This window comes from Seriola dumerili, unplaced genomic scaffold (assembly GCF_002260705.1).
Source record: "Seriola dumerili isolate Sdu_G_001 unplaced genomic scaffold, Sdu_1.0 BDQW01000056.1, whole genome shotgun sequence".
Lineage (NCBI taxonomy): Eukaryota > Metazoa > Chordata > Actinopteri > Carangiformes > Carangidae > Seriola > Seriola dumerili.
Window position 1 is genome coordinate 5,710,288 of NW_019174311.1, and position 22,078 is coordinate 5,732,365.

The 22,078-nt window shown below is 42.9% G+C and overlaps 1 protein-coding gene across 1 annotated transcript in view; it reads right to left on the reverse strand.

Moving 5' to 3' along the window:
- LOC111219087 (vasopressin V2 receptor-like) overlaps positions 1 to 10,375 on the reverse strand; it is an 11,669-nt gene extending 1,294 nt beyond the window's left edge. Inside the window, exons 1-5 of the mRNA XM_022741675.1 lie at positions 10,317 to 10,375; positions 2,880 to 3,265; positions 2,508 to 2,753; positions 2,084 to 2,230; positions 444 to 1,056 (exon numbers count right to left, since the gene is read on the reverse strand). Of these exons, the coding sequence (XP_022597396.1) occupies positions 444 to 1,056; positions 2,084 to 2,230; positions 2,508 to 2,753; positions 2,880 to 3,263 (1,390 nt within the window). The 5' untranslated portion in view covers positions 3,264 to 3,265; positions 10,317 to 10,375. The remainder of the gene's footprint in view (positions 1 to 443; positions 1,057 to 2,083; positions 2,231 to 2,507; positions 2,754 to 2,879; positions 3,266 to 10,316) is intronic.
- Between the last annotated feature and the right edge of the window lie 11,703 nt (positions 10,376 to 22,078).

Here is a 22,078-nt window from a genome sequence, read left to right on the forward strand (position 1 = left end):
GGGGGTCCGAAGTGTGAGTTAAAACAAACAATATTCTTGTTCACTCACTGTTTCCACATCTGAGCTGGAGCTTGTCCTTGTAGAATAATGAATGTATTTAGACTCACTGAGATGGACAACAGCACTGATCAGAGGTTGTTGTTATAAACCAGACCCAGCCATTTAGCTTTTGTTTGTGGCTGCCTACAGGGCAAAGCAGATAAGGCTTGCACATTTAGAGCAATTAAATGGATAAACTGGGCTAAAGAGGATCAATCCATCTGAGAAGAACAACTTAAATGATTCATTTGGAGTGGTTATAACGCAGATGTCTGTTTTTGTTGTTTTGTTTTTTGAGGGTGAATTGCATGCATTGGGAATGTAGCAATGATGGGACCAAAACTCTTTGAAATCAGGCTGGTGACATGGATAAACGACACCCATAAAGCATGTTTGTGACTGACCTTGGTCTGGGGGGTTGGGGTCCCAGGCTGCCCACAGCTGGACGATGAAGAACGGTGACCAGCAGATAGTGTAGACCAGCACAATCACCAGAGTCATTCTCACTGTTTTGGACATGGCTTTAGTGATGCTTGGAGGGGGAGCAGCAGGAGGGAGGGGGGGGGCGTAGTCCAGGGAGCAGCGGGGTGAGCCTGTGGTCAGCTCGTAGGACGTGTAGGACTCCTGGCAATCGGAGCAGTTCACTGTTTGCTGCTGCGTTGGCGATGCTGCTGCTGATGCTGCTGCTGCTGTTGTTGTTGTTGTTGTTGTTGTCACATGTTCACCACGGCAACTGTTATACTGAATAGCAGATGATGGTACATAGTCGTAACACTCTCCCACTTGGCTATTGTGAATGTTATTGTGAGGGCCATTACTCGTGGCCTTTAAGTGCTGTCCTCCTTTCGCCTCCCTGCCCCCACCTCCGGACGCCCGCCCCGCCCTCTCCCTGGCCCGCTCATCCTCCTTCTTAAAGCTGTGGAAGCGGAAGAAGATTTCATTCTTCTTCAGCTCAGCCATCACCACCCTCTCTGACTTCAGGTAGATGTTATTGTGAATCTCTCGGAAGATTCTTATCTGCAGAACAGGAATATCATCACGAATTAGCAGAGGTAAATATGGGTGAAACAAGGCATCATTCAAAGACTGAGACCTGAGGATTCATTTTTATGACTGTCACGTGCCAGATTCAGAGGCTTGTCTTTGCTCTTGCACAATCTTTTTTGCATCTCTAGCAGTGACAGGAAATCTGATATGAAAGAGAGTGTGCTGGCCTTCACCAACAGCCATTAATCAGTGTCAGACTTTTTTATGCAACACTATCAAATACAACTATTCCTCCACTCTGTAAAATTTTACTGCGGCAAAATAATTCTTCATGGTCTCCAGAGCAACTTAAACAATAATTTGAAATCAAATAATAGTAGGCGATTCACACTCGTAGCTATTTTGACTGAATTTAAGGATTGTTACTGCCAACCGTTGTTCTTCTGCCACCTTTTACCTTTCAGAACAGCTTTAATACAGTACAATTTGATTAGCCACTGCACTCTCCTCCAAGTGCATGCTATTTCATCACTTGAGTCAGTTGAAGCTTTCTAAATTATTCCCTATGCAGATTTCACATCATACCTCTGAAAAAGTGTCTAAAGTGGCAACCCTCTCCATTTGAAATGCGACAATGAAAAAGGGTCAAGGATTCTATGTTTGGCACAGATCTGGTACATTCCACTTCCTGGCAGGAGGTTCTCAGAGTGGGCAGATTTTCCGAACACCCGTCTCAGCAGTGGTCTTCCAAGTGCTGCGTTAATTAGGGGAAATAGCTGGACCCTGGAAATATCTTTCCCTAAATAGAGCAGCAGGGCTGATGGGAGGCGGCCCAGAATGCCTATCCACCATGGGATGCTACATAACACCGACCACAGTCCCCCATGGGTTATCGAACAATGCCTGCCAAATGCACCCTCCATGAAAACAAAACAGCATTTCATTCATGCCACACGCTTCATTATTGGATAATGTTATCAGCAGTATGTAATCCTAGTCAATGGTCTTTGTGGATGGTGCAGAGATGGGAGAGTCCGGCTAGTACAACCAGAATTACCTGACAGATGGTTATGATGAGCGCGGGCAGGAGGAAGACAGCCACAGTCATCCAGGTGACGTAGGCCTTCAGCCCCCATGGCTCAGCAAAGTGACCCCAGCACTCGAACTCTCCAGGAGCCACTTCTGAGCGGGAGAAGATGAACACCTGACAGACCGAACAAAAGGCGGGGAGGAGGGGAGGGGCGGGGTCAGCACACTCACAGACATGACTGTCAGTTTCCTCTTCCATTAGCTGAACTTTAGTGACCTCATAGAGCTAAAAATAGACAACATCTTGAGTTCTACTGTAGCAATCCGGGTGTGAACGCCCACTGAGCTCCCATTTCCTATTTCACCATGTGTTTTTGTGTGTGTGTGTGTGTGTGTGTGTGTGTGTGTGTGTGTGACAGGTTTTGTTTCCCCATGTGTTCACCCCTCCTTACCTGCGGTATGCTGAGGATTAGTGCCAGGGCCCAGGCCACCATGACAGGGGTGTTCCAGCGGGACACTGCTCCCCCACGGTAGGCCTGCAACGGGCAGCAGATGGCATGGTGCCGGTCCACTGTCATGGCAACTATCATGTAGGAGGACGCAAACATGCCCACAATCTGCAAGTACTTGATGGACCGGCAGAGCAAGTCGGGCCCCTGAAACCTCTCCGTTATGTCCCATATTAGCTGAGGAAGAACCTGAACACACAGATTTGAAAAAAAAAAAAAAGAAGAAGACATTTAGATAAAAGTAAAGGTGATTTAAATGTTTGAACCGATATTCTTCATGTTGCATTAATGCTTTAAAGAAACTTGTGAACTGACCTGAAAGAGGGCCACCACCAGATCAGCCACACACAGGTTGACCATGAACACATGCATGGGCGCATTGTGCTTCCTCCTCCTCAGCAGCACCCACAACACAAAGCTGTTCCCCAGGGTGGTAAGAGCCAGCACCAGCCCGAGCACCGCAATCTCCGCCCTGGCCAGGCTCAGGTCCCTGGCCCTGGGCTGGGGCAGGGTGTGAGGAGTGGTGGCGGAGCCGTTCTCAGGGAAGATCCCAAAGAAGGATCCCCCGCTGTGAGAAGTGTTGAACGAGTTCAGCTCCGAGACAAACAAGGACGAGGAAGAGAAGTTGTTCCTTCCGGTGGCGACCAGAGAGGAGAGGGCTAACCCGTCCCAGTCCGTTTCCACACTGATGCTTTCCATTCCTGAAAGAAAAACAAAGTGTTAATGCGGGAAAGCCACTGTAATATGTTGTTGTTTGTGATTTGTTTAGATGATGCCCTACGCAAAATGATCACTGGTGCAGGGTCATAAGACTGTCTGTGCTCGGATTCTACCGAGTACAGATTTATCAACAAACAATTTACTTGTTCTGAATTATCACAATATCAGTATCCGTTTATTAAATCTCCTCCAGTTGCCCTCACATTTGTCAGCTGAGTAATTTGTTACTTAGCGTTTTCCTTATCTCACCGCTGAGAATACAAACCAAAACACTCAGGCCTTTTATTTAAGATCCATGATGATGCTACATGTTTCACATCATATATTATAAATAGCTTCTTTTATGCAATTTCTTGAAATTTGACTGAAAGTAATGAAAGCCAGATACTGTAGCAATCATCATGTGAATGTTGTTGTGTTTTCGGTGCTGTCTCCAATTTTTTATTAAGTCTTCAGTGTGTGTTTGTCCATCTCTCAGTGCTTCCAGTTGTGTTTGACGCAAGCCTGGCGTGGTTTATTTTCTTTGCCATATTTTCTCAAGGTTGATTTGACAGCTTTCCCTCCCTATCCCACCACTCTTATTCCTTCACCTCCGCTCTCATAATCGCTCTCATCCCAGGCTTACCCCCATACATTCCAGTTTTCCCCCTGTTTTTGTTCCTCCCCCTCCTTCATCTTTCTCTCATGCATCCAGGCATTCTTTTTCTTTTCTTTTCTCCCAGTCACACTCTCTGTTGATCTCAATAAATTTTACGTTTATTTTTCTTTGCTTATAAATAAATGGCTCAAAAGAACAGAAAGTTGATAGGAATAAGATGACAGTTTAAGAAGCAGAGTCGTGGGATGCTGGAGGCCGACTTGGTCAAATAAACTGCACGGAGAAGAAAGTCTGGGAGGAAAAATGGAGGAAGATGAAGGAGCAGAAATGAAGGCGGTGCGGAGAAAAGGCCGCTTAAGAAATAAAAACAGCGAGAAAAGGTAAAAGAGCTGTGGAAAGAGGATGAAAAGATATAGAGAAAGGAGTTGGCCGACTAAAGCTCTAAAGAGGCCTATATGCTGTTAGTTAGCGTTAGAGTGTGTGGTGACTGACACCATACTACACATTATTTTGACTAATGTGAAAGGAGTGGTTAAGCATACAATGAATGGGTGCTTAGAAATTTTCCACGTCTAAGAATAGGAGGAAAACCATAGTGATAGTATTGTGCGATTGAGTGTGACTAACCAGACATTACAAGGTTGTTCTCACTACTCTGTTGAGACCTAATGGTCAATTTGCGAATAATAACGCACTCACTGCTGGGCGTGTGAGATAACACAGCTGAACACATTGTCAGGCGTTACATGCTGGCTTTGCCAGAGGAATGTATTCAGATGAATGCATGACAAGCCAGGCCAGCTGGACCGCTGCACCCAACATGAAGGTATAGCAGTAGATGAAAGGAAGAGATTCTGAGCACAACCATTGCTGTGAGGTCAGTCAAATACTCTTTTTTTTTTTGTCTGAGTGAATCCCTGCTGCCACACCAGGCGACCACAACACTGCCTTAAATGGCTAAACCAAATCAAACATTTATTTATTTTTTTTCCTCCTCTATGTCTGCATTGGTTACGTGAGTTTTTAGAATTCTGCTCAAATATTCGGCCCTGTCCGAAGGTCTTTTGATCAAAGCTAATAATATTCATTTTTATTATCTGTTTATTATTTTTTCTTTTTCATGTTTTTTTAATTAGGGGTTTAGACAACGGGGTCTTTTTCCACCAAGGAATCTTCTGGCCTCTCTTTGTCGAGACCTTAGGAGCCCTGTGCCCCTCTCTGTAATTACAGCACAATTCATGAGAGGATTCTTTGTGCTGCGCGGTCCTTTATACCCACTATATAATCTCATTATGTATATTTGCCCATGTGACTAATTTCTGATGTGAAATCCCCTTTTCAAGTAGCCAGTGCCTCTGTGCACATAAAACATAATGACTTAGGGATGTGCTATAATACCGGTGTAGCTTCAGAAATTAATCCACAGTATAACAGTAATGTTCCCAAATTGTATTCAGTAAAATGTAATAAGAGGATTAATGATCGGTAGGAAGAAGCTTCTGTAATGGTGTCAAGACTTATCTGTTGCTCATAGTATACGGGGAAGTGTGTGAGGCATTTCCTCCTGAACAGATATACGGAAGGACTGTTCTTGCCATCTCTGAGTCTTGCTCTGAATTAGCCCCTGTTTCCCTGAATTCCTGAAGGACACAAAGTATTTTTTCCAAATATGCTCATGTCTCATTTGCATGGTTTGTGCATCCAAGAAATCAAGATGGATTGTCTTCAAATTGCTCAATGGCTCGACTACAGGAGACCCACGGATAGCGCAAAACTTCTGGCAATGACGCTTCCTGACCTCAGAGGAAATTCCTTAAACTGAAGGTACATAGAGAAGGTAAATGTTGTCTCCAGAACGGTGCTGAATGCGGTTTAATGTATCCATTTATGTACCCTGTGTCTGAAAAATGTATTCTGCTGTGCTCTCTCCTTAATAACACAAGCACAGCACAGCAGTCCCATCTGTCTGATCGACTTAATGTAAAGCACAAATTATTCCGTCTCTGTGCTGGATGGACTGTAGAGACTGCTTTTAGTAGTTAGTGCAGTATGTTGCCTCCTGTCTTTACTTTAAAGCTTTCACTCTGATTAATGATGGAGTCGATCCCTCCCTTGCTTTCCTCTCCAGAGGCAAACTGGTGTGCAACCATCCATTTCCATGTCCTCTACATCCTGCACGGCTTTCCCCACACTCAGGGCTACAGAGCCTCAGGGATGACAGAAACAGGTAGTTAAAGTGTGCTAGAAAACATCATAGCTTCCAGCCATTCACGTCTTTCAACATGTCAGTCCTCTTAGCTCGTCATGTTTTGATCATTAACTTTGACAAGCTACGTCATGTGCAATTTTGTCATGTGTCAAGTAATCCAGGTTTAGCGTGTAATGTGGTTGTGATGTGATCACAAACTCTGTGAATGGGACTCAGAGACTTGTCCATCAGCTGGAAAATGTTGTGGATAGATTTAGCTGAACTAAACTATTTTGAACTAAAATGTTGGTCTGTGCAACAAAAAAAAAAAAGGGTGTGTTCTACCAGGTTTTAGCACTTTAGCCTTTTTGCTGATCCTTTCGCAAATGCGGGCTATACCGTTTGGTCCGGTGTGGTATCAAAATGAAAAATGATATAACCTGTCTCAATGATTATCAAGTCTACATTAATTGCTGTTGGTGTTACATTGTTATCACAGGTTGACTGGAAGTCTTCACCTCTCAGTCATGTCTTCAATGCAGACGTCTTCTAGATGTTTGTGGATGTTTTACATAACTCAGTTTCTAGAGTTTGCTAATGGAGTTTAACATTTTGTGGAAATGAATAGTAGACGAAATGTTTGAAAAAAGGTGAGTTGTAATAAACGGGCGGAAACATGCAGAACCGTTGCTCTGGTCCTTTTAAGGTAAGTTTCCTCTCATGGTCAAATAAGAAACAACTCTCACAATAAAGTGAAAAACAATACATAACATGGACACTGAGCTTGTCCTGTCCTGTGTTCTGAAGTAAAAACTTTATCCATCCATAGCTCTGTCTTCCCATCTCTTGTGTGGCAGGGAAACAAATTTCTCTCACTTTTCATGCACAGAGGATCATATTTGCATGTTAAGACACCCACAGTGAATAAACCCAGCTGGCATATTTAATGTGGATCAGTCATTAACGTGAAATGGTGGTGGCAGCAGTGACAGAGAAAACAGGTGATTATGCACTCGGTACAATAATCCAAACATAATGAGTGACCCGTCACCTCCGTGTCTGTCCTGCGTGTGCCTGTGTGTGTCAGTGATTAGTTCCCTTTGACCAGGTTTGACCCAGGCTGATGAATGAGGACCTCTCTGTCCTCATTAGCAGCCCTGTGTACACTCAGACAACCTGTTGCTAATTACTCCCTCTCATGTGCTCTTCTTCCTCTTATCTATTTTTTATCCCCCACCTGCTATTATCTCTAAATCTTCACATTCATCCACCCACTCCTCCTCTCTCAGTCTATCCTTACCAATCCTCCACCCCCTGTCATTAAGGATCAAAACCGCACGGCACACAGTTTCTGATATGCTTATCATTTATTTAGATTTGGATAAGCAGGCTCGTTAATAGACCTTGGCAGCAGGAAACAGGATTAAAATGGTCTGGCCCAGTTGAATCTAAGATGAATGAAAATAAATATAGGAATCAAACACTAGATCCACACCATGTGATTTACTAAGGCGTTGGTATTCTGCACTGCTTTTCTCTCCATGGCAAGACACTTGATATGCATACCAATCAATAGATTCTCACACAGTAAAGGTTTGAGTGAGTCATGTGGTGGTACATGCTGGGATGTGCTGCAATTCATCTGCATGATAAAGCAGCTATGACCACACTCTCCTCTTTAAGGCCCACATATCAGTAAATTAGATCCCCATTGGCGCTCTCGCATGCGGTATAAATTCACCCTCTGAATGAATCGGCTCAGTGACAGGTGGATACTTCATATATATTTATGCATTTCAATTTGTGGAGGCACCTGCCTGCCGTACTCATTAAAAATCAGATTCACAGCGTGATTTATTCCTCTCTTTCAGTGTGTGTCACTCAGCTTCTTCGCCACAGACTGCAGCCCATGTGGGCAATAAAACTAAACACTTTGTTCTTTTTACTGTCTTGCCCAAACAACCCATTAAATGTTAATCATGTGGGACCACACCTCATTGCACACACTCATACAGTCAGTACTTGCCCCACATCTCAGCTGTGTGCGCTCCCGACTCATTGAATTTTGAATTCACAAATATCGCTAGTTTATTTCCCCTAGGGGATAAATAAAGTATCTATAATACATCAGCCAGTGGACAGAACTCACTGGGTCTGGTGTGGAAGAAGGTCCAAGTCCCCTTATCAGCACTGATAAAGCCCGTTCCTGAGACCACTGTTTTTCTTGTTATGTATCATTAACCAGCACACTGCCAACAAGCATGTGCCCTAAACAAAACAGGGCCTTCTTCACGTCACACAACTGATATAATATTCAGAGTATTCCCCCTGAATATTGGAAACTGGGCCACAGTGTTACCACACCAGCTTAAACAGGCCTGGAAGTTTTGTAGCTGATATGGTCAGATCTGTGCCACATGATGAAATGAACACGATGAAATGATTCCCTGTTAGAGACCGGATTAAATTGACCATGAAAATAATAGTAATGATGATGATGATGATGATGATTTTTCCTGATGGTTGCTACAATCAAGGAAGTCATTTTGAGCATATTATAGATCGTGCCAAACACCCACACACACAAAAAGAAGGAAAGCTTATGATTAATGGAAAAAGCCCTTTAAAGCACTTTGGTTGATACAGACAGCTTTGTGCTCTCAATCACAAAAAAAATGATTCTGCCAAACGGTGATTTGTTGATTCAACTGTCCACCTCGAAGGATTATTTAATTGTTATTCCACAGCAGAAACTGACAGGACAAACTGCTGGGAGATACACTTCTGTGACTTTTCCACGACCACTGCTTCACTGTTAAGCAACTATTTCTTATTTCCAATATGCTATATATTGAATAATGAGTTGTTATGCCATACAAATCTTTTAAATGTCAGAGAACTCTGACGATACAGACTTGTGTGTACCACAAACACGCAGCCGCTCTGGGATCACAAAACTTATTTTTAATCATCTAAAGACCTTTGATTTGCTTTTTAAAATACGGGCAGGACACACACACACACACACACACACATGCACCAAGACACAGACACACAAACACACACATGCACATAAAAGAAAAGCACCCCAAGGTGAGCATAAACTGTATGCTCCTGTCTGCGCTCACCTTGTTTTCAGTGCATGGTAAGCTTTCTCACGCGTATCCTTATGTCTTGGTGTGTTTCGCTCCCGTCTCGGGACAAAGCATTAAGAGCTGTCACCAACACTGTCCATTAACATTACATGCTGGAGCAGCTCACGTTAACAACCTGACTGCTCCCTCGAGCTTTTTTTAATCCACGGAAAAACTTAGAGGACCTCATGCATTTTCAGTTAGGGTCTGCCATAAATTATTTCCAATCAAGCTCAGCGCAACACACTGTATGTGTTAACATATATTACATATGTTCAAATCAGGACTGACAGCCATGGTAAACACATGCTGTGACTATTTTTACTTCATCTAAGACTTTATGTTTTTCACTCGGAAAATCAACTGAATCACTGGAACTACACAGATGATAATGTATTTGTATGTAAAGATCGTATATAATGTAAATGTGACATCAGTTTGCATTAATATATTCAATTCATAGTCAACACATTAATTTACTTATAGTCATAGTTACACTTTCCAAAACAGGTTTACCATTTCTAAAACGGATTTTCCCCCCCCCTCCCCCCCACCCTCCCCCCCCCCATTATTAATGATTAAATGACACAGATTTTCTTTTCTTTTAATTAAAATAAAATAAAAGTTTGTTTTGTTTTTTGATGTTTCTTTTTGACAACCTACTGTTATCTTTATTATATTACAAAATATATTATTGTTATAAAAGTCATAAAAGTTATTATTATAATTAAATTAAATCATAATTAAATTATAGAGTAAAATCAATGATAATGATGATGACTCATTAATTACAAAGAATTAATAAATTTTTTTTAAAAAGGCATAATAACTAATAAAATGCTAAATACAGAATGTGAGAAGCATATTTGTTTCTCGTGAGAACATGAGATATTGGAGATGCACAGAGAGATGACCTAGATCGGTCACTAAACACATGCATTGACAGACAATGTGAACAGGTCTGAGTTTCCACAGACCCCCAGGCAAAGTGTTTTCAGGGATTAGAGGAGAAACACAGTTAGAAGTATTTGTATTAGTCACCGTGTAAATATCACAATCAGTATTTGTCATCCTATTATACAATCAGCACGGAGTAAATAAAAGGCACTTACTCACATATGATCCAGTTCAGTGGTGCAGCTGTGTGACAAGAAGCTGTGAAGATTTTTACCCAAAATATTCACATCTTCAGCGCTGTGACTCCAAGTCCCTGTGCTCAGTGTGATATCAGCTGGCTCCTGAATGAATTAGGCAGGGGGGGGGGGGGAATCAATGAGTCCTCATCAAAGCCAGGTACCTTTTGTTTTCCTCTTTTGGTCAATATGTCAAAGAAGTTGTGCGAGGTCTGTGTAAGTCCTCTGTGTGTCTGCTGACTGTATTGTCCTTGCTGTGTTGTAGTTCAGAAAGTGTATGTCAGAGTAATCCATTTGATAGCCATGTGTGTCCCGGCTCCTTCTGCGTCACGTTAGGCTCTTGCAATGTGCTGTGCCCCCAGCACCACCAGCAGAAATGAATTTGAGCTTCGTCTGCTCTTACCTCTCCCCCCACCTCCCTCCCCCACTATCCCCTCCTCCTGGGTCAACCAGCCTGTCCTCTAGGACTGAGGGTGGAGCGTGCAGCCAGGAGTGGAGGGAGGGTGTTATACATATCTATGAAGTGTATGGGTGTGTGTGTGTGTGCGTGTGCGTGTGTGTGTGTGCGAGAGAGAGAGAGAGAGAGAGAGAGAGAGAGAGAGAGAGGGAGTGTACTATGTTCATCTGCAAGTGTGTGTGCACGTGCATACATATGTATCAACTTGTTTTGAAGTTAATGTTTACGTGTGTGCGTGTGTGCGTGAGATAGACAAAGAGAGAGCAGGGGGAAGACAGTGAGGCACCTCCCCTCATTGAAATGATTTATGCCTGGTGTAAGTCATTGATACTCGCCGCCCGTGTTTTTATTCTAAGCTCTGCTCTGTTTTGTGCTCTCTCACCTGCCATCGCCTCTGTTGTTGGTGAACCAGGGCCGATGCGCTTCCACCTATCCAGGAATGCCACTTGGCTGAGTCAGCTGGGCCACTGCAGGTCACGCCCTTGGTGTACACACAGAGCACTGAAGGTTAGTGAGAAAAAAAAAAAAAAATGCTGTCTTCCAGTTTTAATGTCAAGGCTCTCTCACGCACACAGTCACACGTGATGGTAAGGAAATGCAGCAGGCACGCAGACACTCACAGGTGAACACAACGAGTGGATTCATAAACTCATGCACAATCAAACAAATGGTGCTGATGTCCCCACATTTATTTTGACAAGTAAATTGCAGCTTCTTCTTCTTCTTCTTTTTTTTTTACCCCACAAGCTGCAGTTAACAAGGAAACTGTAGTTCACTGACATTTTTACAAGTATCAGTCCCATTCAGTGGCCCCCCCGAGCAGCACACAAACACAGCAGACCCACACAAACAGACCCATGGGGCATCCTCTGTCTGTCTAGCCCAAAGCCATTGATCCCTGGCAGAGACTGTGTTGTCCCATGATGTCAGAAAACCTGGCTGTTTCCTAGAGCGCCACTGCCAGGTTCACATCAGATGTCTTCCCTAGTCAAACCATTTTATCCTGCTACTGAGGAGGTGGGGCCATAAGCTCCCTGAGAATCACTCTAATATGATTATTCTGGCTCCTCTGGTCTTAGAGGACGTTTTGTCACAAAGCGGTAAAGCAGCAAAGCTAATCCACAATCCACATTGTTCGTTTAACAGCTAGATATGACAGCTGATGAGCAGGAGAAGAACGAAGGGGGAGAAGGTTTTTAGCAGGGACAATGAAATGACCATGAATGGGTGACAGAGAGATAATTAATGGTTTGCTCACATTTGGAATGAGTTTGGAAGTTATGAAAACACAACCTTGTAGAAACAGACACTCTGTATGAAATATTTCATTTGGAAAAACATCAACCCAAATCATTTTACGTATATCTATCATCAGGTAGAACATCAGTACAGCACTGAGGCTGAAAAAGAATGTGGAGACTTAAAATATCTCACTCTACAACAACCTTTTCCTCTGAGATTTCAGGCTGGACATTCTCCCACATGTTGGGGCTTATTTTTATGCCAGAAATAAAAGTGACAGCTGTTTTCCTCTGAGCGTCTCCTCTACAAAGTCCTTTAAGTGACTCTTCTCAGAGACGTCTTTATTCGAAGTGAGGTGTTGACAATTACAAAGAAAACATCGCATTAACGTTATATGAATCAGCCCCGTGGTCAATCAGAGACTGTCCTCTGCCTGGAGAAGAGAGGGATGGAATACACTCAACCCAGTCCAAAAACAGTAACTCAATAAAGGTCCGTTTTCAGTCCAAAGTGTTTGGCTTCATCACCACCTGACAGAGTTTGCAAACATCAGCCTCAACAGAGAGAGATGAGGCTTAACTGAATGTTCACTCAGAGGGACAAAAGGTCCAACAGAGCCATTTGTCTTCCTGTGGGACAGCCTGAATTAGGCCATCCCTGAGGTTGAAAACTGCACCGAGCACAGAACAACACCTGGTCTAACAAAGTTGGCTCTGAAAGTGAAGGAACATCTGAAAGAAACATTAACTGTCAGCTGACCCATGAGTAACAGAGACAAATGAAGAATTTGGGACTCATCTTGTGAATCTGTAATAACTAGGAGAAAGATACAGTGGGAGATTACTTTGCCAATAAGGTGCTGTTTTATTTCTATCAAAGGCCCCATTACTGCCATTATTCTTAGAGCTCTTTTCCATGAGATGCTACAAGCATGAATCACTTTTGCAAACCTGTCACTGACCATTCAAGATACACATTCCACATCTATTTTGGGCATAAAGTTAATGTGGTAATACAGAGCCACAGAGGAGAAACATCTTTTATTTTAGTAAAAGTATTGATACAACAATAGAGAAGCACTTATTGTATTACCCTTTACACATATATTTTCTCACTTACCTCAAAAGGCACAGTATAGAGATACCGTCAGTTTTATTTATATAAGTTGCAACTATCCCTTCCACCTATCCTTCATCTCAGCCTCCAGTCTGTTACAATGAAAATCAAAAAGAAAAAGATCAACAGGGACATCTCTTTCCAGAATCAGTTTTCCTGTGGGTCTGGCCAATCTACAGAACATGCTGTGGATTGAGAGCTCAACACACTGCACCTTCAGGAAACATCTTCATTAATTTGACAACACATGCGCTGCAAATACTCACAACACAACACAAGTGTCCAATTTGCGACTAAATAAAAACGAAAACATGATCAGTAACAACTACAGTATACTGTCGCTCACTCTATTGCTTTTTGAATGCACTGTGTTCTGGGTTGGGGTGAGGGGAAAAAAACAGTTGTAATGTTAAAAAAGTTAGTGTCAAAATGTTTAAATAATAAGACGTGTGTAATGTTTCATTGACATTTACTGACACAATAAAGTATTAAAACAAATGATGACTTGCAGCAGAGGGTGACGGGTTGGGGAGTACGCGCTCTACCAGGTGACACCTGTGTATCTGTAGTGTTGTGAGTATTTTCAGCGCATGTTTTTGTAAGATTGATGAAGTCGTTTGTGTTTTGTCTATTTGCAGTGTGTTGAGCTCTAATGGGCCCCGTAAAGTAGTCCAACTGAACACTGAGTTGTGACTCATTGATGTTGAATTTTTTTTAAATCTAAATCTGTGAGCATTACAAGTGAAATTCCATTCACCTCCATTATATTGAGGTGCGAACAGAAACCACTACAGGTAAGTAAAGTGAACCCACCGTTTTCAGGCTTCGTTCTGTAGAGGAGCAACAAAACATTTCAAAACTCTCTTTTAAAGTTTTTCAATGTAAAAGTGGAGAACTGGTGGCTGAATGGATTTATCAACGTTTTTATGATATAATCTAATGTTTGTTTTTCCTAAACTCCACTCTAACTACAGCTGTTAGGTCGATGTGGGGGAGATAAAGATCTTTTTTATTAATGAAGCACTTTGGCAGGACACAGAGCTGTTTGCTGGGATCAAGTTTGAGGCCTTTCAGCTACAAGATGATCTCTGTAAACAAAAATCCCGCTGCTTGGATGTGCAGCCATTATGAATATGAGTTTTGTTTAGTTTTTGTTCATTTCAAAAGACAGATTGTCCGTGACATAATCTGTTTATGAAATTTCAAAGCATGCGTGGAGTGCTGAATTAATTCATCATGTCATAGCAACTTCTGCATATGGTCACAGTATGATAGCCATAACCACTTTTCACAGAGCAATGCAGCTATGTGTGCTTTGTCATTCTAATAACTACAGAGGACATAGATGAATAAGCTGAATGGCAGACGTGTGATTCCCACTGCCAAGTTGGATGTTAATGGAGGCTTGTGAAGACAAATCTGAACCACTGGCCTTCACATATACGGATGGATCAGATGGGGTTGTCAGGTACAGGAGGAGAAAAGCTGCACCAAGCTCATGACCGTGATGCAAATCTTTGGCCAACTACAGCAAATTGCATCCTTTGTGGGCATCTATATGCAGGAGAGGAAGAGCGGTAAACTGTGACAAATGCAAACAGAGGAAAAGTATGCGGGGAAGAATGCATGTGAGAGGTCATGTTCTGAACCAAACAGGAGGATCAGGCATTTTGAACGGATTAATTAATACTGGCTTTATAAAACCAGTTTCTGTCGTCTTGTTTATTTTTCCCCACGGACACCTCAGCTGTCAAAATTGCTCTCCTTTAAAATGTTCAAACCTTTTGTGAAACAGGATGTCGTGAGCATCTTTTTGCCTCTTTTCCAGGAACATGTTGGAGGTGGCCAAGCCTCTACAATGCTGATTTTGATTGTATACAGCAAGTCCTTTCAGTTCATGGAGAGAAAGTGTCACAATTCTTTTGATACTTTCCTGCGCAAACACTCCACAATATTATAATCTTCGATATTATAACACATAATATTATATGAAAATCAAAGGAAAGCTTTGATGCAGGCTGGTTATTTTCCTAATGCGGGACCAATAAGCCCAATAATTACTTACATAATACAGCTACAAAAGAAAATTAAATATCCTATCAGATATTCTCCTCCTCGTGGCCCCTCACTTGGTTTATTAGTCTGTTTGTTTTTTCCGCTCAGTCTGTCAAATGGCAATGATGGATTTTGTGTGTGCAGAGCAAACATACAAAAGGCACAGACAAAGGAAGTATGAACAACACAGTATAAATACTGACAGACAAGAGGAGACAACGGAAAAGAAACAGGTAGAGAAAACACACAAAAAAATGGAAGAAAATCAGACAAGTCAGTTAAACAACTGAGGGAACAATTCTTTCGTGGATTTAAGTCGGCATGAAGATGCTTTCAAAATGTTTTGTTTTGATCCTCTAATGAGAGCCGTGTTTAAGGATGTGCCATTTGAACCGTCAGTCAGGGGCGGCTGTAACAAAAACAAACTTTGAAAGCTCCCTGCCCGGGAGTGTTTTCCTCCATCCTCCTCTCCTCTGCACACACTATCTGTCCATCCTGCCTCCCTGATCCTGCATCTCCTCTGTGGCAAACATAGTGGTTGGGAACAGGAAAGACAGGGAAGTAATTCAAGCGTAAAATATGGATAGAAGGCAGTGGAATGGTGGATATCTCTGCATCCTGGAAAAAGAAAAACAGACACCATGAGGAGAAAGAATTAGAGGGATTAAGCAGAAAGGAAGGGAAGGGAAGGGGAACAGAGTAAATTTGGGGGGTGGGGTGGACTATCAGTCGGTGTTTAGTGAAGAGAAAGCAGGAAACGAGAACACCAGTGACGTCACGGTGGAAGAAAGTGCACAGTTCAGGAGCATTGTGCCTGTGGTGGCTTGAACGTGATCGCCCAGAAACAACGGCTGTAGCACAACGTGATAGATGGGGGGGGGGGGGGGTCGTGTGTTGTACACAGAACACTGTACATGAGTGAGCAGGCAGTGTGGTGCATGTTTCCATACAGATGGAAGTTTGTTTAGAATAGTGTGAGTGTGAGAAGTAAGTATGCAGATGGGGATGCAGATGTGGTGAATAGCACTCTGTGCTCTTCAGGGGTCTTCTAGGATAAACTGGCAGTGTCAAGACGTTTTTGCCCTCCACATTTCCTCCACTCTCTCAATGTCAGCCAACGCCCCCGGCTGTATCTGGACGCACAACCTGCAGTGTGTATGTGCTTGTGTGCGTGTGTGTGTGTGTGTGTGTGTGCAGCAGTATATGCAGTATCCATGACCATGTATTGCATCTCTGTGGTGGATCTGTTGCTCTGAATGTGTATAAATGAATGGGCACATTGTTCCAGTTGGCGTGTCAGTTGATTGATGGCAATATCTTCTGTAATTCAATTGAATTCAATTCTATTTGTATAGTGCCAAATCATAACATACATTATCTCACTGCACTTTACAGGACACAGAGACTGGTCTTAAGTTTGGTTCTGCATTGTTATTACTGTGTGATTGTGTCAATGCATGACCACCATGGAAATTTTGGAAGTTTTCTGTTTAATATAATTTTCTTTTTTTCTTCTCATGTATTTGTCCCGTACTCTAGTGAGTCTGTGTTCTAGTTAGCGTGGCTCTGGCAATGTCTGTCACTTTGGTCCAGCCTGGAGAGCCATGAGTTTGTACAGATATTCATGGTCCCCAGATTAAGAATCATGACTTTATTTTTAAAAACCACTGGCTTTTCTTCTAGTGTCACCATGAGGTTGGCATTGTTGGTTGATTATGAAATGTCTTGAAAACTGACATGCCCTGACGCAGAGCCGCTAGCTGTAGACTCCCTCATTTAGATATTGGTACATTTGTGTCTGCTTTTGCATGTCTGTTATGTATACATTATATAATTACAGAATAAACCCAAACAAAACTATTACATAATCTCGAGGCCTTGTTCTGCAGAGGGACCCTGCATCAAAATCGACTTCAAATTGATATTGTGCTCATGTGGTGCATATTCCTAAATAAATTTGTCTTTGATCAAATTACTACAAACACACAGCAAACCTGGGGTCAGGTGGTATTTCAGCAAAGGAGTAATAGTTGGTTTCTGGTGCTCTAGGCAAAATATAATTAAGCTGCCACGTGTATGTGCTCTGTACCTGATTGATACTTGGAAGCAAAAGGGAGTGTATATACACAATGCACAGAGTGGGAGGAGAAGGGGGTCACTAGGAGTCCATTAGCTCAATTTTGCTGTGAGGTCGCCTATAGCAGGTTAGTCAGTATACCTGCATGTCTGGATCGCAGTGTAGACTTTTAACAGTCAGGAGCAGTAGTGAGTAAAGAGGGGAATGACAGCAAAGTAGAGATAAGCACCAGATGAGCTACAGCTCTTTGTTTGGACAGATCTCCCTGCACACTGGAGCGTCCCTCTGTAAACCCCAAAATATGGACTGAGTGAGACAGTGTTACATAAACTGAAAGAGAAAGATGAAGAGTTGTGGCTGGAAAAAAACAAAACAATCACAAGAGAGGCGTATCAATTTCACTTTGTGAGTGCAAGGAGTCAGACAAAGCCCGAAGAGAAAAACAAACTTTCTGTCCAAGTGTTATAGTGAATGGAAGCGCAAAGTAAATCCAGGTTGGAAATCATCTGTGGTTGTTTCGTCCAACATGGACTGAAGGTGGAAGATGAATTGTAGCCCGTGTGTGAACACACACATAAAACACACATTCATGCTCCCTGGAAGGTGTTGTGCTTTTTATCAAAATGAGTATTTGTGCATGTCGTGCCAAGAAACCGGCCCTCTGGAAAAGACACTTCAAATCCAAGGTGTGTGTGCTTGCGTGAGATTGTGGGCACGTGCACATTTGTATGCATGCACTCCCAGAGAATGCCCCGTTTCCACATACCTACTTATCATGCACGGCTCTGCGTGCACGGGAGCGCTGACGTCACAGTGCTAATGATGATGATGATGGTGATGTTTATTTATCTGTGGAGGTGGAAAAAGGTAGACGGTGGGTTGAATGAGCGCAGTGTCAGGGGCGGCAGAGAGCGCAGCGCGAGCCAGGAAGAGCGAGGGAGCGAGGGAGAGGAGGGAAGAGGGGTGAATAGTTCTCTGTGTGGGGAGTGAGAGAAAAGAGAGAGCCTCTTGTGGTATGTTTACATGTCAATGTGGTTCCTCGTCTGATTGATCATATCTGTGTGTTTGTGGGTCCGAGTGTGTGTATGTGCGTGTGGGTTTCCACATGCTATAATTTAAGTCTAACCATTATGTCAATTATGTACTAAGTGTCAAACAATGATATGTTACTGCAAGTAATTTCATTTAGTAAGTGTTTGGACACTATAAGTAATGTCAGGCCTATGCTAAGAGAGGGGTGGGTGTTGAAAGGTTTGCTCCTGGTTATTCCACCATTGTAATTTATCATGGCATACACCTACAAACCACACTCCATGTGAGCTTGGCTGGATGCTGCATTGGACTGAGAGACACCAGTGGAGGTTTGTTTCATAAGAGCATGAAGCAAATCTGATGAGTTTAATGGAAATTAAAGGTAACTGCAGGTAATAGCTCCACAATTACCCAACTGTATTTACCCAACTGTGGTTTGTTTGTATGCTTAATCCACGCCTTCGTGGATTGCACCGGCCACTACAATGCATCATCATCCGCTATAATCAATCTACTTAATTGGACATATGTGTTGATAGGAGGGTGTTATCAGGAAACAAGCCATCACCAGCAGACACTCTGTGCTCTGCTTTGAAGCATGGTTCAAATAATGTGGGAACAATTGCTGCGAGTCCTATAAGCACAAGATCTGAGTGTTTCCTGAGTTTAAAGCCGCTGAGGAGCTGGTGAAATCAGGCTGGTTCTCATTATTTAGCAGGCAAAGAGGGGCAGGAACGGAGGGGAAGACGGATGGAAGGATAGAAAGAGCCGAACAGAATGCAGAGATCACAGAATGGTCAATTTGTTTTTTGCCTTAAGGAGGAAATTGTTTGGTCACGTAGTGGAAAATCTCTGACATGATAATAGGAGGCAGGAATTATGGGAAAAGTGATGAGGGTGATTAAAAAGGAGGCAGGCAGCCACACACAAAACACACACTGACATACACAAACAAACATGCATACTTAAAAGAGGGTGTTTAGGGAAGATTGTGCCTCCTCTCCTGTTACAGTCAATGAAACTTTAAGTGTGTCAGTCACCATAGTGTATCTGTGAGGTGTCAGGTTAGTGCCCTCTGCAGAGAGAGTGGGAGTGTCTCTGCATGTGTGTGTGTGTGTGTGTACATAAAGTCATGTGTGCACATCTACCTATGTCTGTCTGTTTAATGAGACCGTCTCATGTAAATTGAGTCCTACCACCTGATTGAGCTCCTGGGTGTCACTAAGCGTGCTCATCTAGAGTAACTTTGTTAAACCATGTCTAGACACACACACACACACCTACACACACCTACACACACACACACACACACATGTTTGTGCGAGTAGTGGTAACATCATGATCAATTGTCAGCAGATAACATACTTTAGCTTCACATCAAAGAGGTCTGATGGTGCCAGTGTGGAGTGTGTGCTGTAGTGTGACTGTGTTCCCATAGCTTCTCAAGGAGTGCGACCCAACAAGTTTCCCAGGGTAAGGAGACTGAACAGACTGTGGAAAACCAGCAACAATTTGACCATTCATGCCATAGAAAGATCTCGGTGTACCAGCTTTTTTTTTTTATTTTTATTTTTTTTATTTATTTATTTTTTCTATACTCTTTTCTCCAGAGGTGTCATTTCAATTCAGGAGTTTGGGATATTGGAACAAACAGTTTTGTGTCCTGCAGAGCGGCATAACAGACGTTGCATAAGTCAAGGATACTGGCAACACAACATGGCAGTGCGAGCTCTGTCTCTTCCTCCCTCCGCTCCTGCTCAGTCTGGGCTCATGTGTTTATGATGACAGGGCTGTGACAGGGCAGTAATGACACTGCATCATCTGGCCAAATGGGAGGGATGACAAGTTTCAGTAACTGACTGTGGATTAGCTGTTCTCTCTCCCACTTCCTTCCTGCTGTGAAGGCCACAGTCCTGTAAAGCAGTAAACATCAGCTCTCCCTTCACCTTCACAAATAACAGAAGTATATCATATTTGAACCCATACGTTGCCGTGTTAGAAACTGCAGCCCTCACTACAAAGTAAACCATCCCTCGGTGGCCCCTGTCCTTCCTTGATCTTCAGCGGATGTCTTGAGTACAATAGGTCATGCAGCATAGAGAGTAGCATAAACAACCCAGCCCGACTCATAGGGTCATATGTTAGCCATCATGCAGGCAATTAGCCTGTTATAAATACAAATCATGTCATTCACCACATTTTCTCAAGACTGAAGAAATCCTAAAGCAGAGCGTGGCGTCCAAGTAAAACCGTGGGTCTCGATTAACTTTTTATGGGCGTGTGCAGCATTGAATGGATGGATGCGAACAAGGGTGTTAAGAGACAAAGAAGAGTTATATTTAGGATGCACTCTTTGTGAGTCTGCCGTAAATTGTTTAGCGGAACAGAGAGGGGATTAGGGCTGATTTCTCTATTATATTTCCACGGAAAAAGAGCCAGTGATGCAGGGAGTTGACAGGGTATGAGAGGCGTCAGAGCTTGGGTTTTATGATTGTCCTGACTTGCTGCCATTTAGTGTCACTCCACACTCCGTTTTTCTCCAGCGTTTTTAATTCCACCTACCTCCTGGAAGAACTCCCTCCTGGGGTTTTTTTTTTTTTTTTACCCCCCCCCTGTGCTGTCTCTCCTGAACCAAAATCTTATAAAAATCACCTTTGGGGGAAACACGTAAACACATAGCTTGTGTTAGGATTCTTTCCACGATTTGGCGCAATCATTTAATAGTTGATATTTTAATGCTGACACACAAGGAGAGTGTAGGAGAAATGTTTTTTGGCTTGTAGTTAGCTGAAATAAGCCAGAACACCACGCAGTAAGTACCGTGCAGAATCAGCGTGACCTTATTCTGCTAAAGTTAGTGCAGGGGCCGAGATCTGGCAAAACAGATAAGCGCTTTATCCTGCGCACAGACTAAACTCTTAACACTAGAGCTTTCAAGACGCCGCAACATACAACAATTGCTTGGTCAAATTACAGAATGAGGTCACAGAAAAATCTGAAAAATGAAGCCATATGTTGAACACAGCCTATCTTCAGCCGCGCTCTGTGCATTGTTTTTCTAAGATTAGGCAATAGGATGATAGGAAGCCATGGATAAGACTGGTGGAGGAGCTTTGAAGTGGGTAAGGGGAAGGGGCCGCGCAGGTATGTGCACTTGAAGGGTTGCTGAAAGAAACATCAGGTCAGCAGCAGTGAAAGAATGTGAGAAAGAAAAATAGCGCAAGTGCTGAACCCTCACCCTCTGAGCCAATAACAACAGTGTGTTTCTTGAGGATGTGAATGTTAAAATCATACATTTCAGAAGCCAGTCTGTTTATCGGTTTATAAAAGACATATAAGGGCAAAACACTGCATGTCATAATACCTGCTTGTGCCTGTTATTCCACCTTCATTCCTTCACGATTCTCCCAGCTGTTCCATAAGATACCATCAAAAGCAGGATAAAAGTTAGAAATGAAAGTTGAACTCTGATGCCATTTTAATATCGTGGCTTGAATTTTCAAGAAGAGAAGAGAAATACATCCAAAGTGATGAAACCTAATGGTAGCGCATCAGCGGAGAACAGTCGGAGGCACGGGGTGCTTACTGTTCCAGTCCCTCCGGCTTTACCTAAAGACTGAGTTAACTGGAGCTATTCAAAGATGGCAAGATAAAAGAGAATTTGGAAGCTGGGTCATTGCTAGACTGTCTTTTCATATCTTCCTTGTCTCAGGAGGATTTGCAGCGGGTCACATCAGGTATGTCACTCATTAGCCTGCCCTG